The sequence below is a fragment of the Urocitellus parryii genome, chromosome 9, assembly GCF_045843805.1.
Source record: "Urocitellus parryii isolate mUroPar1 chromosome 9, mUroPar1.hap1, whole genome shotgun sequence".
Classification (NCBI taxonomy): Eukaryota; Metazoa; Chordata; class Mammalia; order Rodentia; family Sciuridae; genus Urocitellus; species Urocitellus parryii.
In genome coordinates, this window is record NC_135539.1 from 119420331 (window position 1) to 119440596 (window position 20266).

The window sequence follows — 20266 nt, forward strand, 5'->3', positions numbered from 1 at the left end:
ATTAACAGATAGGACTAATACACATTAGCAAGCAGGAGAAATGAATGTTTTTGGACTTTATTTTACAGCTATTGTTGCTTGACAAATGTGTGGGATTTTTTCCAATAATAATTTTCTTCAAATATGGGGTGGGCATATTACTGCCAGGTTGCTCTGGTTAATACAGGTTTATCTAGTGTTTTTAAACCACATAATTTTAAGCCTTCATTTGTGTTAGACATCATAAAGAACAGAAGTTTTGTTAACATTCAATAAATGACATTTATGTCTCACTCTCTCTCTCTCTCTCTTTTTTTTGGCTCAATAAGTTTTTAAATGTATGATTATCATAACCTAATAGTGTCTTTGTCTTCACTGCAGTGGATTTCCGATCAAACTTTTCCCCTTCTTTTAATACTTTAGGGAATTTTCAAACGTCGGGATGTTTGGCTGTAATGCCCCAAGATTTGTTCTCCCTGAAAAAAATCATAGTGACAATTTATTAACTACAGAGCAACTTGGCTTTTAGGGGTCTGCAATTTCTATTTAGATTTACAAATATCCATTTGTGCTCAATAGACCTAACATTAAATCTTAATCATATTTAAGGTTTCTTTTCATGCAATTACTTTATCTGCTAATTTTTTTATTCTGAAAATTGGACTGAGTTAAATCCGTGGGGCATTACTTGTATTATAAGCACATATATTTAAAGGTACTTCAAGATTGATTTACACTGCATATGCAATGGTGTGTGCATTTAATATGAATCAGAAGTTTGAAAATTTAAAAACTGGTTGTATGTTTGAATATTTAAAAAATTTTCCACTTCCATTTTAATGCCTTTTACATAAAGATATTGAAAACACACTAGAACAGGTAAACTTAAATAAAACTTATGGGAAATAAAACTCCTTAGATTCAAAATGGTTTATTCACACAAATTTAATAGGATATATCACAATTGTTTGGTCCATAAATATTTAGGGGAAATAGTTTCTATACAATGCATTTATCAATAAACAAAGAAACATGGACAATTTTGCTAGACCACTTACTGTACTATAAACACGAAGCTCAATATATAAGATTATTGAATTTATCAACTATATTTGAAAGAGTGCACAACTGCTTTCTATGACATGTTTGTCCCCTCTAACAGGATACACCATAAAAAGAGTTTCAGAAATAAGAGGTAAAACAGTACAAAACTAGTGAGGTGTCAAAAGGGCTTAAAACAGTTAATTTAACAAACAACACATATAATCCTGATTTTTCACAAACTTACTTCCAAGTTATATCATAAGGCACATAGGAGAACTGAGTTATAATTAGTCTACTTAATAAAGTAGATCTATAGTACCATATATTGTTCTGTCAAAGAACAAAATTTATAAGTATCAATATTTTACCTGTAAAAGTGTATTAATAAGATCTCAGCCTTACCAAGGTTGTTTGGTCTGGTTAGTGGTAAATGCCCAAAATGTAATAGAAATATGAAAAGTCAAGATTTAAGCTCCATATAAGATGATAACCACACTTGCTAAATATATAATGGCAATCACACCTTTCTTCTGTTACAGTGTTAACTTATCTTCCATCATCTTTTTTTAAAAAATAAGCTACTTTCTGTGCTAATTTTCTAAAGACCCTGAGCAAAAGTTACAATAATGCACTTTAATGTGGGCAGTGAACTGTCAATATGTAACCACACATTTATACAGCCAGAAGGACACCTTTAAAATCTATTAAACAGCCACTCAGACCACCAGAGGAGATTTAAGGGGTCCAAAAAAGTGGAAAATATGTGCAAAGTTATTCTTAACAATCCACTAAAGCAAGACATATATCTTGACTTCTTTTTTATTTTTTTAGGAAATCCACAATCTAATTGGTATTTAACTACAACAGAAGCATATAGATGAACATTCACCACTGCCCAGACCATTAAGATTTTACCTTAAATTAAAAGAAAAAAAAAGCTACTGTAAACTAGGAAATATATTCAGATCAGCATCCACAAGGCTTCTGAGTTTATCTACTTTAAGACTACTAATTTCAAATCTCTAATGCCAGAAAAGTTTGTGTGTGTGTGTATGTGTGAGAGAGAGAGAGATACATTAATCAAACTATGCAAAAATAAAATAAAGCAAAACAAAACCAAAGAATTCTCATTGTTGGTGTTAAGTTTACTGAGTTTTTTTAAAGCATTATTCATAAACAATGCCAGATACAATATCATGGTACAACTGAAGCCAATTAATAGAGATATTAATTAAATCATACCAACTTTTTGACTTCTTAAAAAATCATATTTTGCTTATTTCCATTTTCCCTAGGAAAAAAGGTAAGGTAGAAAGAATATTTTCAGAGTTGTGTTTGCTGTTGTCAGTTGATTTTTCTTTTAGCTTTTGGAGATCAAAAGTATAGAATTTCAAATTCTATGTGGAATTTTCATAGGAGTTTTACAGGGAGTTTAAGTATTTTTTAAATACTGAAGAAACAAAGAATTAAGTAAGAAGGTTTTTAGGTTGTACATCCCTACAAGAAGGAAAAGTCACATTTGTGGAGTAATTTCCCACCTAACTAATCAATGCTATTTAAAATTGTTCTTATTAATGCTTTTGCTTAATCATATTCCTTATTTGAATCAAGAGTTCAAGTAAGAAATAGCAATACTCAATACATTCTTTCAGTTATAAAATTTTTAAAATGTCAAGTTTTCAAAATTTCATAATCACATATACAATTGCAAGATTTAAAAAATAGCTAATTAATTACCTGGTTCATTATTAACCTAATCACTTAAGCAGGAATATGATTATGTACCCACATAATATCACTCTTAACTTTTTTCTTCGAGATTCTGGAAATAAGTAACATACAATTTTAAGAGGCACTTATTAGAATGATTCAAAAGCTCCCCTTACCAATTGAAAGACCTAATTGTTTAAAGGAAAAAAAAAATTCCAAATACACTTTGTAGACAAAATATGTTCACTTAAAAGAGACAATACTGTAAACTCATTTGCCAAGTGGCTGCAGATGCTACACACCAAGCTGTTATTTTTATTCCCCAAATATTTTGTGGGTTAGAAGGAAGGAAAAAAAAAAAGGGCTTGTAAATAATAAAATAATAATAATTAGAAGAAGAAGAAGAAGAAGAAGAGGAAGAATTTTAAAAGGAAAAAAAAAAAAACCAATGTTAGAAAAGGTTCGTTAAGGTAGTTTGTGAGGGGCTTCCGGATTCGTGGCTGTCCATGTTAGAGGTCACAGATGTCACTACAGTGATAGTGGGATTGGTCAGGTCTGTTAAAGTGGTCGCAGTGCCGGGTGGAGTGAGAGCGCCGCTGTCTGCTGAGGGCGGGGCCGGAAGCGACGTGCCATCAGCTTTATCAACACCCCCATTCTCCTGCCGCAAAAGGTTCCTTCTGAATTTGGCTCGTGCGTTTTGGAACCAAACCTGCAAACCAATCCCAATTGATTTCTTTACCGATGTTTATTTTTATATATTTCTCTCTCTCTCTCTCTCTTCCTTTCTCTCCTTTTTTTTTTAACTTTTATCTTTTATCTCTTTTTTTTTTCCTGATATATTTCTTTTAAATATAATTGTTTATTTTTCTTGAGAGGGAAGGGGTGCTTTCTCTTTTTTTCCTCATTCTTTCATAACATAGTAACTCAAGTAATACTATATAGATTTGTTCTCTCTACTGCATGTGTCCCCTCCCAGCATTAACCAATGCCACTTGGGACAACTGATGCTCACATGGAGATACCATGAAATGAAAGCACAGAGATAAATCAGGGAAGATATGCCCTCATTCCTCGACTGTTGTCTTATGAGAATGAGGAGAAGCAGGTCGGCTAAAACTACTGCAAAGTAAGAACCACTCATAGGAAGTGAACGTCATTTGAAATAGAGTTTAAGATATCCCTGAGTCCGACACCCAGTAAGTATTTTTCACATAGGAAAAACTCTTCCAGGGCCAGAGACCCCAAATAGCCAGAGACTATGTACCAGAATTAAAACTGTCTGCTATTCATCACTGAGAAATGAGAGAAGATCACAGGAGACTCACGGCAACCCACTATAATTTCATAGCCTTATATTCTTGCCATGATGAATTTGAGGAAGCAATTGGACAGCAGAACTAACTCCCACTTTTTAATAATGGTTTGTTAAAATGAAAAAAAAATATTTGCTCCAATATTTGCTGAGATACTAGCATAACTTTTAGCTTTTGGGCAGTTGGGGGGAAAGCCTGCCTGAATTTGGAAAGCCATAATGTGAGAGAGGCTGCCAAGAACTCAATGGAGTAGGACAGTGCTAGCAGATCCCTCACAAATCAGCGCACTGAGCCTAACATGAATGGAAATCTCCAGAGACATGTCTTGTGCAAATGACAACACTTGCATTTGCACAGGAGTGAGGCAAGCTGAGCTGGTTTTGGAGACCCATCTCCCTATCTGTAGGGAGAACGTGGTTGCATCTTGTAAGACCCTGGATCTCTCTGAGTACCCTCCAGGAAGCCCCTGCAAGTCTCAGTTTACCCTCTAGGGAAATAACTAAGATAAACTAAGAAGAAGCAGAATAGGAAATAGCCACATCAAGCCAAGCGGGGAAGAGAACTATTTACTGGCAAGGGGATGGGAGATGTATGCACAGCCAATGATGGAGGTGTCTTACCTGCAAAACTCTTTTGGTCAGGCCTGTTTTCTGAGCAAGCTGCTTGAGGTCCTTGGCATCCGGATTATGGTTGATGGCAAAGTAGGATTTCATGGTCCGGAGCTGGTGGTGCTTGAAGGAAGTTCGCATGCGCTTGGTCTTCTGAGAGGGTGGATAAGGCTGCTGGTCCCGGTCCAAATGGTCTGCCTCATTCTCATTACAACCTGTTACAGCAACAGGGGAAAACAACTACTCAGTGGAAACTCCTGCATTAATGGAAATGACGGTGGGCTAATGACACTGTTATGATAATAAAGTGACAGAGAAAATGGCTGTCAACTCAATTATGAACAATCTCTAGACAAAAAGAAAGAACTTAATTGCTACCATCAGCCAAACTTGTCTGTTAATGTGGACAAAATAAAAATTTACCTAAGAGGAAAAAATATTAGATAAATCCTCCCTTTTGCTTGATGGTTGGTAAAAACCTTTGAGGAAATGAATAAACCCTAAGTAGGGCACAGGAGAGAGAGACAAGAGCAAAGGGAAGAAACATATTTACATATACCAGCACCCCACTCACTGCCCACATCTATATCTTCCAGACTGGACAATTTGAGACTCTACATTTTTTGTTTGTTTCTGCAAAGACATGTAATTATGTGAAGGCACAGCTTTTTATCAGAAAAGACATGGAAAACAAGTATTTCACCCCTCAAGTTTGAAGTTTTCTGAAAACCCACCAACTAAGGAAGAATTTAAGTCACTTATAATTTTTAACATTTTTCATATTCCTAGAGCTTTCTAAATGAGGAAGAGGAAAGTGGTTAAAAATGGGGAGATGTTAGAAAATAAATATTTGCAAACTTCTTATGTAATCCTAAGAATATTATGTTGGAGGGCTTTCACCTATAACTGATTAGCATAAAGCTATGCCAGGAAGAAAATACTGTTCCCTTGGAGTTATTCTAATAAATATTTCTGAAAGAAAATGAGCCCAGACTTCTCCTCACTCAGTTTATGCCTGAAGCATGCCCCACAGCTCACAGCTGAGCGGCACTGATGGTGCGTATTTCCATTCTCAGGTCTTGGTTCCTTTTGCTCTGGATGTGTGTGTGTGGGATGCGATGTGTACCACTGGCTGGGCTGGCAGAGAGAGGGTGGCATCTTCTCTTCCCTTGGAAAGCTCTTTTGGACACCAAGGGCAAAACAAATCAGTCTTTGAAACCAGCTAAAAAGTCATCATTCCCAGGATGTAAAGCTGCACATTTAAAAGGTCATTCCAAAAACCTGCTGGCTCTGTATAGGAAATACGACTGCAGAATGAAAACATTTTGCTAAATATTTGCAGATTCAGCCAAATTTGCAAATTCAAGCACATGGTAATTTTTTTCCTTAAGCCCTTATTTCATGTATGTATCTGATACATATTCAAATTTCATCATTCTGCATTTTAATGCATTATTTAAAAATCAACCTGATCATGTCACTCAGAAGAGAAAAAAAAAATTGAAGGGGGGTGGGGAGTACCAGTATCCTTCCAAAAATCTCCAGTACCCACAAAAACAAACAAAAAAAGTGAGGCATCTCTTAATTCTAGTTTTTTTTTTTTTCCTTCAGCTTACCAAAATGTTATCTGCCTGCTTGCTCTGGTTAGAACTACTTTTTTAAACAATATCTAGCACATTTGAAAATATCAAGTTGAACAGTCATCAACAGAGACCAGCTGCGTACAAATCTCGTTTGACAAGAAATTATCCCTGATGTAATAAGACTAAGCAGGAACTAATGTCTCCTAGGCTTGTATTTCCATGAGATATATACATGGGAAGACATACTCTGCAAAGCACAGGTGAGTTCTTTTTGGGAAAAGACTGTATCACATTCACTTCTGGAACTCCCGAGTCACACAGTGGGATAGAAACTCAACAAGATTCAATCAAAATTTAAAATGCTTTGGTCATCAATAAAATTACAAGCAAATGCAAAATCAAAATTATCTGGAAGGAATCCAACTCCGGTATATACATTCAAATGTAAAACATAAACTTCTTAAGCCTGCCAGAAATGGTAACATATACCCAGAGATAGCAGAGAGAATATACTTTACATTTTACCCTATTTCAGCCCAGTGGGGATATGTCAGGTTCAAATAGTCTATAGAATTGTACCTTTATATCCTCAAATGGATGAAACAGCAACTCATGACCTACTATAAAACCATACTTATCTCCAGTAAACTGAACCATATTTCACAGCCAGATTATAAATGTACCCACAACAAAATGGACAAAGAGGGACACAATATCATCCATGGCTTCTTCAAATAAGAATTTCATTCCTATCGTAAGTGAGTAACTTTTCCTGAATGACACATCAAATTGAAAATTACACTTGGGACAGAAGCCTTAACTTGGTGTTTAAATAATTCCCTTATCCATTCCTCCTCCAACATGGTAATATTTCTTAGAAACAAATATGATTCCCAGTTTAGCTATATAATCACTAGTCTTTAAAATGAATTTTATTAAAAATAATTGCAGTAATATTTGATGAAATTGCTTTCCTGAATATGTACTCTGTGTCCATTATTGCTGATTTAAAACTCAACAGAGCATTTTAGTGCATTAATTATAATTGTAGAGCTTGTTTTCACATGAAATATACAATTCAGGGTAAAAAAAAGATAGGTTGTCAGGTCTTTCTTCAACACATATTACTACATACAACTTTCATATGACTATGTTTTCACTTACATATACAACTTAATAGAGAAATATATTTTTCCACGGAGTAATTCAGTTCATTTCCATAAATTATTTGCATTTAACCACAAATATATTATGTAAACTTGAAAATGATTGTGTTCCCCCCATAGCCTGTTTTTAAAGTTTTAGGGGTATTTTCCTCTCTGGATTAAAAATTGTCTCAAACTCCTACCTGTAAATACACATCCAGAATTGCTAACATTAATGAGAAGATATAAATATATTATTTTCAGTCACTTATGAGATGGTCACTTACATCAAGTAAGTTTATGTTCTTCTGAAGGTTTGTATCCTTCTGAGAATTAACTGATTCCTGAGAGACCACTAGGGGTCAGTGCCAGGCTAATTTAACAACAATCGGGAACTTCAGAAGTTTAGGTAGAAAGAACCTAAGGAAAAAAGGTTCTAAGGAGTGGCCAAGAAATGAGTCTCCTCATTAATGATAAATTACCCAAACAGGACCTGTCTATCCTAAACTAATTCTTCTCACCCCTGGAGGGCTTTATTCCAATCCAGTTTTCCAGATAAATGTTCCATGTCTCCTTCAAAAACATCTGCCCAATGAATTTGCACAAAGAAGTATAAACTAAATTAGGAAAAGTCTCATTAAAAGGAATTTGCCTTATGTCAAGAACTAACTGACCTCTGCAAGTTTCATATCTTCTTTAAGAATCTCTGAATGATAAATATGTTTTGCATACATATTTTTGAAAACATATCTCTAAATTATATTGCATTTCATATCAACATTGCCCTAAATTAGGCTTGTTTATAATTAAGCAGAAATGGTGATCTAAAATTCAAAGGAGAATAAAATAGTGAGTTAAAACTGTGGGTCTGTTTTATTTCCTACATTTTCACATAATTTTAACTTACTAAGGGGTTTCTTTCCCTAGTTTTGTAACAAACTGGCACCAGATTCATAAATACTATTTTAAATTTTGTGTGTGGGGGGGGTAGTGTCTGATCAGGCATCTTAAAATTCCTCTAGATTTATTTCTAACTAATTTTAACGAATGTATACTATTTACTCACATCTCTGGGGAAACGTCCAGTAAGGATGGAGTGGATATAGTTCAGTGAGTGATGCACAAACTCTTCAGGTTAGTGGCTCTGAGCAACTTTTCTCTTTCATAGTAAGACTATCAACTTTCTCAACAATGTATAGCAGCACTAATTTGCAAACTAAAGATCTAAGTAGTTCAGAAAGAGGTTTTCGTTTTTCTTAGGAAATGTATATGTATTCTAATTCTCTTCAGAGAAGAGAAGCTAAATTCTATTGTTCCTAAAGTTTCTAGGATCTTTCAACATAAAGTAAGATTCAAGGCAAAATCAAATTTAGCTAATTAGATTAAATAAACTAGAGAAAAGCCAGACTTGCCCACAGTTTAACTAGAAATCTCCACCCTTCTGGACTTTTATCAGGCTGAGAGATTTCCTCTGTCCAAGGGACCAGCTAGTTATGTATGAGTCCATCTCTCTCTCCTCTCGCTGCCCCCCACCGCCCCACCGCCTCTCTCTCTCTCTAATTAGGGCATTAAGGCCTTGGTGAGTGGCTTGAGATTCCAATGTCATCTTCAATTAATAAAGAACAATTAGTGCCTTGCCTGTCCTGCCCCAGGGACCACGCATCAAAGGACATGAAGTGTGTGCACCAGGCAAAGTGGCCCCTAACCAAAACCTCTGCCCCAGCGCAGCAGGGGCCAGAACAAGGGTGCGGTGGGCTGTGTCTGCCAAAGATTGCCGAAACCTAGTTCTATGCCCACATTCCTCATGCAAAACAACCTTGGTGAAAAGAGTCCCAGGAGACTGCCAGCCCTTTTGCCTTGGTCCACAGACCCACTGTCCTGCTAGGGACAAAAGCAGCTTGGATGGGCTCTGCATTCCCATTATCCCTGAGATGACACCCACTGCACCTGCCCCAAAGCATTTCTCCTCTGCAGTTGGGAGGGGAACCCCAAGAGAGAAGCTAGGAGAGGGCTGAAAGAGTGCCTGCTAATCCCATGTGGCTTCCTCTGCAAACTCTCCTAGTTCCCATGTTCACACTGGCTGTGTGACCTTAAACAAACCACCTAACTGGCTGAGCATCATTCCTTTATCATTAAGCAACAACATCAAGCATCACACCAGATATAAGGGCTGGAAGAGAAAAAGCATGTGTGATTTTGCTTCATGGTTTGCCAGGGTATCTGGGGTGGTCATGATTATGGAGTTGCCACAGTTAGGTGGTTCCCAAGATTCCTCCCAGGAAAGTGGTTTCCCCTGGTCTGAGACTCCTGCTTGCCATGATTCCCAGACAGGTTTGGGCCTGGGCCAGGGCCAGGGTCAAGGCAAAGCAAAGTCAGAGAGTCAAGGTCCTTAAACTCCCCCAAACTGAGCCAGGACTTTCTGGAATCCCTTTTTCCAGTATTTGGGACTCACCAGAGGAACTTCTGTGATACTCAGTGTAAGATAATGGTCTTTCAGTCCTGTCAACAGAGTCACCTGGGGGATGGAGGATGGGGAAAGGCTACCAAAAATGGGAAACTGATGTATGTGTGTGAGACAGACTGATAAATGATAGGCATGCCCCTAAAGCAAAGAGGAAAGTGTGCTCTCAGCCTGTTGCCTGCACTTTGTTTTTAATTAAGAGAGGGGGCTGGTGGAGAACAAAAGAGCAGCCTGAGATACTACTAAGCCTCCCCAGTGGGCCTGCCCTGGAGCTTCTTTCATTTGGCTGGGGTCTGGGGTCTGGATATCTGGCTGGTCTATCACACAGGGAATGAGTAGGCTGGATGAATACCCTGACCTACCAGAGGCTCAGGCCAGCTCAGCTGTGGAGAGTGCTTCCTACCCCTACAGCTGCTTTTTGCCAAAATCAGGGATTCAGTTTTTCAACACTTGCCAACTGTGTTGCTGATTAAGTTTGGGCTGGTGACCACAGCCTCTGCCCCCTCTAGACAGACTGGGGTTAGGCTCTGAAGTTTTGGGCCCCCCCCCCTTCAGTATTTAAGAAAACCTCATCCAGGATCTATAATTTGGCTTCCACAAAGGAATTGCCTTGGGGCTGTTTTGCTCCAACTGGGAGCCAGAAACTAATGGGCTCATTAACTAATGGGCAACAAGGATTTGGCTCTGCCTGTTTGGGGGAAATCACTATAGCCCCACAGTTATAAATGTGTTTTTTTGCTGCAACCTTAATAAAGTGTTGTCTCTCCTCTCCCACTCCTTTCCTCTTCCTTCCTCCTTCCTCTCTCCCTTTTTCTCTTCCTTCAGATTGAGAGGAAGTTGTATTGAGAACACGGGCATTTTGGACAAAGTACCCTCTTTGCAGGCAGATCTTGAAAAGGGAAGGGGCCTTATTGAATCCTCCTGACAACCTGGTGACCGGAGCTTCATTGTGTAAGGATGCCGGCCCACCTGAGTTGTAATTGACGATGTCTACTCCCAGCGCTGGGCTCTTCCTCTTCCGAGGCCGCCCCTTCTGCACCGTGCCGGTGCCATTGAAGTAAGGCAGGGCCAAGCCGCCACTCTTGGCCGCCAGCTCCGTGTAGCTCATCTGTGGAGGATACTCCCCTTGCAAGAGGGTCTCGAAGTGGGCGCGGCAGTACACCAGGCTGTCCTTCATGCCGAAATGGTCGCCTGTGGTCAGAGTCTTGTTGCAGGTAGAACAGGTGAAGCAGCTCAGGTGGTAGACAGAGTCTCGGGCACGCATGACCATCTCAGAGGCAGAAATGCCAAGGTGGCAGCGGGCACATCTCTGCACAGAGAACCTTCTGGAAGGAAACAGAGGGGTCAGGGTACTTGTTGATCGAAGGACAAGCCACTTCTACATGCAATACCTGGGTTTGACTGCAGTAGTCAAAGACTGAGATTTGGGAGGGCTCCAGTAGGACAAGTCACTGGGCCCACTTTCGACATCAATTTATTTGCTCATTGACCTGTTCTAGTTCTGGTGAACCAGGACAAAGATCCATATATTAAAGTCAGAAAATTGGGTACTAAGCTTCAGTTTCTTTCTCTGCATCTAAAAAGAGAGAGAGCAAACAAAAACCTGCAGTAGCTAGTTCACAGCACTATTGAAAGTATTAAATTGCAAATCCAAGTGAACAGCTTCATTGACTACAAAATAGTCTTGAATGAAGGTATTATTATTATGCCTGCACATTTGAGCATGCCTGAAAACATACAGCCAGCCTCGGGAAATGACAATTTTGTAGAGAAAGGTTATTCTTCTTTAACCACCTCCCATCTGCTAAGTGCTGAGCTAGGTCACCTATACATAGTTCTGTCTTTTCCAATCCAGAAACAACTAGAAAGAATCAATAAACATGCCTGATGCTGAATTTTCTCTCTAGTCTAGTGTTAACTAGCCGTAAAGGGAACTCAGCAACTGAATGACTTCGGTTTTGGCAGTGGGATTTATTCCTTTTCATATTCATTTACAAGGTCATCTGCCACCCATCCAATTGCTGCTTCCCGGGTCACCAGTTCAGTTCCAAGGCACCAAGTTACTCAGTTTGTAGTAAGCGGAAAAAATCGAAAACAACAACAAATAAACAAAAAACAAAACCACTCAAGTCTCAGATAATTAACTGAGACCAGCCCATTCACTCTATCCCAGATTTTACCCTGTTCTGTCAACAGATCTGGGAAGAGAAGGGAGTGCACGGTAGTCACTGATAACTGCTCTAGCTAGACCTTAGGTGACTATTGTCATCCATCCTCAGCAGACATCCAGGGGAGTGCAGCTTAAAGGCATATGCTGTAAATTCCCCCAGGTCTGGAGAATGATAACAGTACCCTGAAGGGGCAAAATGTGGAGGATGAAGAGGGGACTCCAGAATGGGGCAGGTGCCCCGGCCCCCCCCCCCCCAGCCGCTGTACTTGGTGTCAGGAAGGTGTACATGCGGGGAGTACCTGTAGTAATCCTCCTTGCAGTAAATGCTACCGTCCTTGGCGAAGCAGGTGAGCTCAGATTCCAGAGCTAGCTTACATTCACAGCACTTCAGGCATCTCAGGTGCCACTGTTTGTCCACGGCCAGTAGGTAGTACCTGTCCGAGATCTTGCCCCCGCAGCCAGCACACAAAGCCGGCTTCTCGGGGCTGAGAGGGGGCATGCCCTGCAAAGCAAGCACACACAAGGCTGAGGAGAACTCCTGGCGTCGCCGCACCATGCGGGATTCCCCGCTAGGCTGCACGAATCCAGGGCGCAAGCAGAGTGCCCGAGAGAGGCTAGGGTCAGGGGCCACAGCTCAAAGGCAAAAGTCGAGAAAAACATTTGCAATTTCTACCTTTGCGGCTCAGTTATCTTCCAAGTTGGCATGAACTGGCATCGGCGTCCTCCTACTATTACAAAACTAAAGACATACCAACCATCCCAATCCTAGCTTTAAAAGAACGGAGAGCCTATTTACTATAGTTTGGTGAGTGTTGTCAAATTAGAGATAATTACAAACTTCAAACTGTGGCTTTCGAAAATACAAAAAAAAAAATCAAACGGAACTTGTAATTAGGAAGTGAAAAGGAAATTTAAACTAGCACAGATTGTATTTGCACAAAACAATAATATTGCAATTGTGTTTCTCTAAATTTGTACAGAGGAAACATTGAAATCAAAAGCCAGGGAGAGAATATAATACCCGTGCTGTTAAATTGGTCAGCTTTGTTTTGGTTGGGATACATTTAGCAGATCCTACTGTTTCTCCATTTTCAGAATGTTTGGTCCTGTTGGTGCTAAGAGTGTGAAGTGACTGTTCCTAAAGAAGGACCAATGTCCAGTTTCCTATACATAATTCCTCTTTCCCTGGCATCAGCATAAACACAAGAGAACTTTGTCCTGAAAATCTGGTGCTCAAATTAAGCTTCCCACCTGGATCCTAACTCAGATAACCAAGATGTTAAGCTCACCTTGAGGAGCCCAGCCTCCGGTTTGGTTACTGCTTTTTAGTTTTAAATAGAATAACCACAGAAGGAAACAAAGAGTTATATCTGGATCTTTTCCTCGATACTAGCAGAAATGAATTGGACTTCCACACGATATTTTGCCGGACATGGAAAAATAAAGTTTCCCCCTTTACTCCAATTAGGGGACCACGCTGAGTTAGTGTTGCAAATGTGGACAAATGCACACACTGTATTTGATGCGATCCAAAACACCACTGGCCGGGCATGAGCAGTCAGTCTCCTGGGGAAGTTTTAGCTACAGTTCTCGGTGTGATACAAGAAGGTCTACACAGCACAGTTTGGCTGGAATCATTTCCGGAGACTTCCAGTTAAGTTTTCTTTCTCCGGTTTATAAATGGGAAAGGAAAACATTTAGATTACTGGTATTTTTTAAGAGAACATGACTTTTATTATTACCAATAATAATAACAGTGGTATTTGATTACTTCGTTTAAGGGTTAGAAAATTCTTGCTTTTGGACTGGGTGCCTCGCTCCTCCGCATTTTTAAATTTTCCCCTACACACATCACCCGCCCAGCCCAGGAACCAAACGCAGTTCTGCACGGATAGAGGAACTGAGCCGGGATGCCGAAGACAAAAATCTCTGGGTTTGGGGTGCCAAACCCTGAGAGTACTGACAATTGGAAATGGACCGGTCGCTTCTGAGTATACTCCAAAGGCCCGGTCTTCTGGTCCAGAGACTAAGCTCACCCGGGCTCCTTCTTGGCTGGGACGCCTGGGCAGCAAGCGGTCTGACTACTGCTTGCGCCGTTTGCCCTCGGGGCTGCGGGATCCTCGCTGGGGAGGCGCCCGGGAATTCGGGGAGACTAGAGAAAGGAGTTGGTAGATTGCAGAAGAGGACGCCCCTCTCTTTCCACTCCTGACCGCCCTACTTGCTCGGGAACAGCTGCGACAGAGGGAAATGAGCTTGGGGTTTAGTAGTAAAGGCATTTCAAGTCAGAATGGGAACTTTTCTTATCCCGGCAGAGCTAGGTAGACCTGTGAAAACCCTGAGATCTTCAACAAGACGTCCCTACGACGCACCATTCCCAATCTCGCCAGGCCAGGGAATGGAAGTTCGTTTTAACCGAGCGCGCAGGGGCGCTCGGCTACCGCCAGCGAGGGGCAGTTTCTTACCGCGTCGCGGCCGTTGAGCTGAGTGCCTTTCGCCAGACGGGCCTCGGTCTTGGATCTGCGCTCCATCTCCTCCATAATGCCTTGGATGTGGCCTCCGGAGATCCCGTGGAAGAGCATGGCTGGGGGGCGGAAAGGACACGAATTGTCTTCTGCTCGGCACCCCACTATTTCCATAAACACACACCCGGGGTTCTCAGCTCATCCGAGTGCTGGGGCAAAAGGGACCGCAGAGGGCTGCGCGATGTTGGAACGCAGAGGCGCGCGGGGGACAGAGGGCAAGAGGCAGAGAGCAAAGAAGAAAGAGTCAGACAAAGTGAAAATAGGCCTACTTGCAGAGGGAAAGAGGGGAAAAAAATAGGAGGGGTGGGGGGACTCTGGCGTCTCCCTGAAGGAGATGTGCAGAAAACAAACAAACTCGGGCGGAGGGAAAAGGCGAAGGCAAATCTTACTGCTCCGAGAGATCGAGTTACTAATGGGAAACAACTGCAGCGGGGGGGGGGGGGGGGGAGAGGAAAACAAAAATCTGGTGAAGAAAGAAAATAGTTTTGAACACAAAGAAAGAAGACGAAGTGCTATTTTCAGCGGTCCCTGGCTGCTTGCAAGTTCCCAGTGCCTGTAGGTTGGGTTGGGGACTGCTCCTGCCGGAGCTGTGTCCAATTTGTTAAGAGACTAAAGCCAGCCCATTTTTGATAATTTAGTAGGAGGAGTTCTCTCCCTGGAGCTGCCACGGATTTTTATTCAGACAACAAAGACCTGTCATACTCCTCTCAACCCCCTGGTGATGGGCAAGCAGGGACAAACATTACAAAGGGGTGGGGGGATGGGGCAGTAGGAGGGGGGCATTTACCTCCCCATAACACTCGCGTGCGCGCGGACACACACACACACACACACACACACACACACACAACCACATATCGTTCCAAGAGTTCTCAGTAGTCGTGTTTTAAAGAGGAAAGGAGTCCTTGTTTTAAAAGGGGGAAAGGAGCTGTTATTGTCCCCGTCCTGACGCAGGAGGCAGAGAGTCGGCCTATTTGATCTCAGTTCAAGATCGTACCCCAGCTCAGGGCACACAGAAAACCAGCTCAAAACTTTGGGTTTCCTTCTTGTGGACTTTCATCCCCAGTCTACAAAACTGTCAATATATAAAGATTAGGCAGGAATTCGAGCCCCTCACTGGGGTGGAGAATTTAGTGCATGTTTCTTTTCTTCCCAACCCCTCTTTCCTCAGCTCATCTTTTAGAAGCAGTTGTCTGATAGTTCATCTCTTTGCCCCACCTTCCTGGGAGACCCGACACTACCAGGCACTGGAGCGTCCTCCAAAGTGAAAAGGCGCTTAGAGAATCTTTCTGGAGTTTACTTTCGGCAAAAAAAAATATATCTTTTTCTTTGATAAATTAGAGTGTATGGGACAGGGCATAAACTTGTACACTCGGGTATACAGGATGAGTTACTCTCTTACTCAAGGTCTGAAGGAAAACTGCTGAGATTCTAATGTCCCATTTGAATCTTGTCATCGTGGGCAGGACTCTGGCGAGCTGGGCGCCTGCTCCGGGAGAACTGCGCGCCGGCCCCTGTGCGTGCTGTTCCCACTACCCTCGCAAGACAGGGCACTTGTAAAACTGGGCGCACCGCACACTCTGGAGGGTGTGAAAGGGACTCCTTGCTGTGGAGGAGGGGAAGGTGAGAACTGACAAGCAGAATGGCAGACCTGCTCCTCACAAGAGGTGGGATTGTTCTGTCGCTCTCTGTTCCTGTTGGCGGCGGCCCCTCGCCGGCCCCATTAAAAAGTGTCCACAATACTCATATATTGTCGATTCATTCAAAAGGCTAGAGGCTCCTCAGGGGCCCGAAGAGGGGCGCGGCGACAGGAACCAACCCCGCCTTAACCAGAGAAGGGAGCCCGGCCGCTCCTCGCTCCTTGGGTCCCTGTAGCTAGCCTGGGTTTCCCACCACTCCCCGCCAACTTGCCCAGGAACATCGGAGCTAACGTCTTGGGCACATCTTGGAGATTTTAGAAGAGCCAACCGCTTCCATTCCATCACCCTGGGAAGCCCGACATAGACTGTAGCCAAATCAAGAAAGATTAAGGGAGAGAAGTGGAAAGGGAAAGGGGAAGAGAGGAAGAAAGAAAAAGCAAGCATGAGAATGAGAGGGAAAGGAAGAGAAGGAGGGAAACAAAGGAAAGAAGGAAAGATGGAAGAGAGGAAGGAAGGAGAAGAAAGGAAGGAAGGAATGGAGAAAAGAAGGAAAACACCCTCAGCAGCACCCTGACTTCCTGTCCCAATGCACCGCCATCTGAGACTGCTGGAGTTACCTCTTCCATGAAATCCAAGACTCTGTTGCTTCCCTTCGTTTTTTTTTTTTTTCCTCAGGGTCCAAAATAATGTTATTTGCAGATTGGACACTTTTAAGGTCCTCTGGGTGCCAGAATACAGCTCATAAAACACAATTTCACACAAAAAATGAAGCCAATCAAGTGAACTAAGCTGGAGACACCCCCTTACTTTGGCAGCCCTACCTGACAGCAGGGCGGCTATTTACTGTAAGTAATGTAATTAGCCCCTTTGGATGGAAATCAATGAGCTTTTCAAACCCACGTGCACACAGGAAGGGCCCCCAAGGAGGGGCTGGGCGCAGGAGCCCTTTCAGAGACAGCAGGTCCACTCACAAAGGGGCAGATTGCCTTACAAAAGTCAGCAGCTAAACTGACTGAGAACCTGAGAAGGAGGAGAAAGAGGAGGGGTCTACCAGAAGAAGAACATTCAATTAACCCATAGAATCTCCAAACAAAGTAAATGCAGAACCTCAACCCACTCTGTCTAGCTTCTGCACTAAATCCCTCTCCATTCGAAATAAGAGTAGTTGGAAATAGGTTTGGTTATTGTTGGATTTTGGTCCTGCTCAGCAAGAACATTAAAAAAGAAACACCAAGGCACTCTTGTAAGAGACAAACTTTGAAGACTTCATGAGGGAAAAGCTTAACAACTCCTGGAAAAAAAAAAAAAAGTCAGAACTTTGTGAAATTTCCTGCAAGCCCTCCAATCATCCACTCATTTATCTATTCAACACATATATTTAAAACATGTATTAGTTACAGGCAGGGCAGAGCACCTCCAGCAAGCAGCTTCACAGTTGAATCCTAGGTATGATGGCTCTTTCTTGTAAAACTCAGGTTGTATGTTCCAGCGCCCAGTGGGATTTGCTACTTCCCATAAAGAAGGGAACTGCCAGGATTCTTCCTGTTCAGTGAATGCAGGAAGTCTGTGGAAAGCTGGGGGTGAGGCAGAGATCTGTTGGAGTTTGGGAGGTCCTTGTTCGTTCTGTGGAACCACTGGCAGTTGCTGGAGAAGAAGCCCAAGGGAGTTGGAGGTTGGCCTACTAATTGAACTAGGTGTGTCACCTGGAGTATCCTAACATTTTTGTCTAAGAACCCTGAGATCCTTTGAGAGCCCTTCCCTTTCCCTCTCCACTCTCAAAGGACACTGAGCACTTAAATAAGGAGAGCATCTTTGTAGCTTTGCACCCTTTTACGCCTCAATCAGGAGGCTGAGACTGGCAGCAGCTGGGGAGGAAGCATTCCCCCTTTTCACAGCTCAGGAACTGAATGGCCGGCAAGTGTTCTATAAAAGTTAGAGTGCTAGATTTTATCATTTCTTGGGCTAAAACCCCACCTCCATCAATGGGACAGGTGCACTCAGGTTCTGTCTGGCTCGTATCCCCAGTAGGATTTCGAGTCTCCTCTCCGAGTTCTAAGCACTATTACAAGGAATGGGGTAGATCCCTAGCCTGGCGCTGTCCTCTCACTATTGGACATTCGAAATCCACTAGGTTCTTTTTCCTTTCTGCTCCCATCTGATTAATGTTCCCACATTCAGGAAAATGAGAGGCTGGGCTCAAGTGAGACAGCAGATTTTGAATTAATTCTAGATTCTAGAATTTCCATTAAGGTCAACAAAACTAGGGCACACTTGTCCTGGGCTCTGGCAATCCCACCTGGGAAAAGAGTCCCGATAGAGTCGAACTCCCCAGAGGGGAGAAGAAAAGTAAAAAAGGATGTATGGCTTTGTCCTGGGAGAAGATGAGGTTTTAGGGTTGAGGAAGGAAAATAACTCAGTAAACATGCATCTGAGAGCATAGTTGACTCAGGTCTCTTTAGACCTGAATTTGGAGACAATGATCCTGTGTTCCTAAGTTTGAACAAAAAGGGAAGTGCCACCTTTCGCCCAGATTCTATTAAGAGCCCTTCTGCTCTGAAAGGTGAAACTCTTGAAATCCTGTCCCGCCTTTAGCATTGTCGGGAGTACCTCAAGGGCCTCGAGAAGTCAGCGTCTTATTGAGGGCTGAAACTATGCTGAGCGTAGTGCCACGCGGCCTCAGAAGCCCCGACTGCTCTGTGTTGGAGGTGAGCAGATGGCCTGGAGGTGCCTGGGCCTCTCTCTCCAGAGTGGAGACAGAGATTCCTCTACGTGCAAACCTTCCTCAGACCAAGGTTGGCAGATCCCGACGGGTGCTGCCTCCCAGGTGCCCCTCTGATTCAGTCCTGCTAGAGTAGCCTTGGTCAAGAGAATGGGAGTGAATCCAGCGGAGCTGGCGCTGGGAGAGTTCCGCTACCTAGAGAGGGGAGCCCGTGGTCACAGCCCAGCGGCGCACCTTTGCGTGCCGCTAGCTCGGCTGGACTCCTGGGTCAGGACCCTCAGGTCTACACTCTCTGTGCCCATTCACGTCCTCAAAGCCACCCACCAGCTGCTTGCTCCCTTCAAATCTATGTCCTCCTTGGCCCCTGAGGCTTTTTCCAACAGGGCGACTGCCAAAGCTAAAAATATTGCGCTTCTAGAATCGGAAGCCCTTTTACCTGAGATTTGTGGAGCCACTGGCTAACACCTTCCCCAGTCCCCGGAAATAAAGGGGTAAATCCTACGCTGCCTCCCTGGAGATGACGCGCAGAGACCGCTGCGTTGGAATAGGATGGACAACAACAACAACAACAACAAAAAGGTGGGTGAAGCCAGTTTTCCACCCTACAAGGGGGGAATGGGAGTCTTTCCAGCCCACCTCCCATCAGTTTGATCAAGGAGACACCCCCAGCAGCTCAGCAGAGTGTCGGGAGCGATTCCCTCACATCAGTGACTACTAGGGACTCAGTGGCACCGTGACCTCTGCCCGGCGCCCAGAACACCGGATCCTGAGGAAAATCAAAGACATTCATGAGAAAAGCAAAAGGAAGAAAACGCCGGTTCAGGATCCTGCCCTATCAGGACAGTGAACAAGGGTGTGTATTTTCAAGCCTCCAAACCCCAGTTTAATTTTTTTTTTTTTAAGCAAGCACACATTCTTCTTCGTTCCATTCAACAAGGCACGCTCACGCGCGTGCACACACACACGCACACACGGTAGACATGCCAGCCCAAGAAAAGGGCAAGGAAGATGAGAAGGAACCTGGCACAGATCTGAAAACTCTCACCTGCCTCTAGAGTAGTGCCGTTCAGCATTCTTAGAGCAAGAGGAGTTGATCACGCAGTTAAATGGTGGTTGCACTGGCAAGGGAAAGGGGAAAAAAAAAAAAAAAAGCCGCGCGTCAGCCGGGCAGCACCGCCTGGGTCCCCCAAGCACCTCCTCCCATCTGGTGGGCGCGTCGCAATCGCTGGTCCCGCCGGAGACCTCAAGTACGCGTCGACTTTGAGCAAAGCCGGACTTTTCTGGGATAGACTCCCGAGACCACCCTGGAGCTCCCGGCGGGCCCGGCGCACTCAAAGGACTGAAAAGTGCTCTGCCCGGGCAACCCCCCCCC

General features: G+C 43.0%; 1 protein-coding gene across 4 annotated transcripts; it reads right to left on the bottom strand.

Moving 5' to 3' along the window:
• Positions 1 to 398: 398 nt before the first annotated feature.
• On the bottom strand, positions 399 to 19967 carry Lhx9 (LIM homeobox 9). 4 transcript variants are annotated; one of them, XM_026401500.2, is made up of 6 exons: positions 19940 to 19967; positions 14476 to 14594; positions 12313 to 12515; positions 10813 to 11168; positions 4667 to 4869; positions 399 to 455 (listed from the first exon to the last, which is right to left on the bottom strand). In XM_026401500.2, exons 1-6 carry the CDS (start codon positions 19965 to 19967, stop codon positions 399 to 401), a joined length of 966 nt encoding a protein of 321 aa, XP_026257285.1. The 4 variants fall into 4 exon arrangements, with proteins under 4 accessions (XP_026257285.1, XP_026257284.1, XP_026257283.1 ...); XM_026401498.2 differs by lacking the exon at positions 399 to 455 and adding an exon at positions 3185 to 3442; XM_026401499.2 differs by lacking the exon at positions 19940 to 19967 and having other exon boundaries at positions 14476 to 14649.
• Between the last annotated feature and the right edge of the window lie 299 nt (positions 19968 to 20266).

Coding starts and splice junctions, on each gene's coding strand:
- Lhx9 (XM_026401497.2), bottom strand. CDS start 14,649: ATGGAAATAGTGGGGTGCCGAGCAGAAGACAATTCGTGTCCTTTCCGC. Junction 11,169..12,312: donor TGCAAGGAGGATTACTACAG/GTACTCCCCGCA, acceptor GTTTCCTTCCAG/AAGGTTCTCTGTGCAGAGAT. Junction 4,870..10,812: donor CATCGTCAATTACAACTCAG/GTGGGCCGGCAT, acceptor TTGCTGTAACAG/GTTGTAATGAGAATGAGGCA.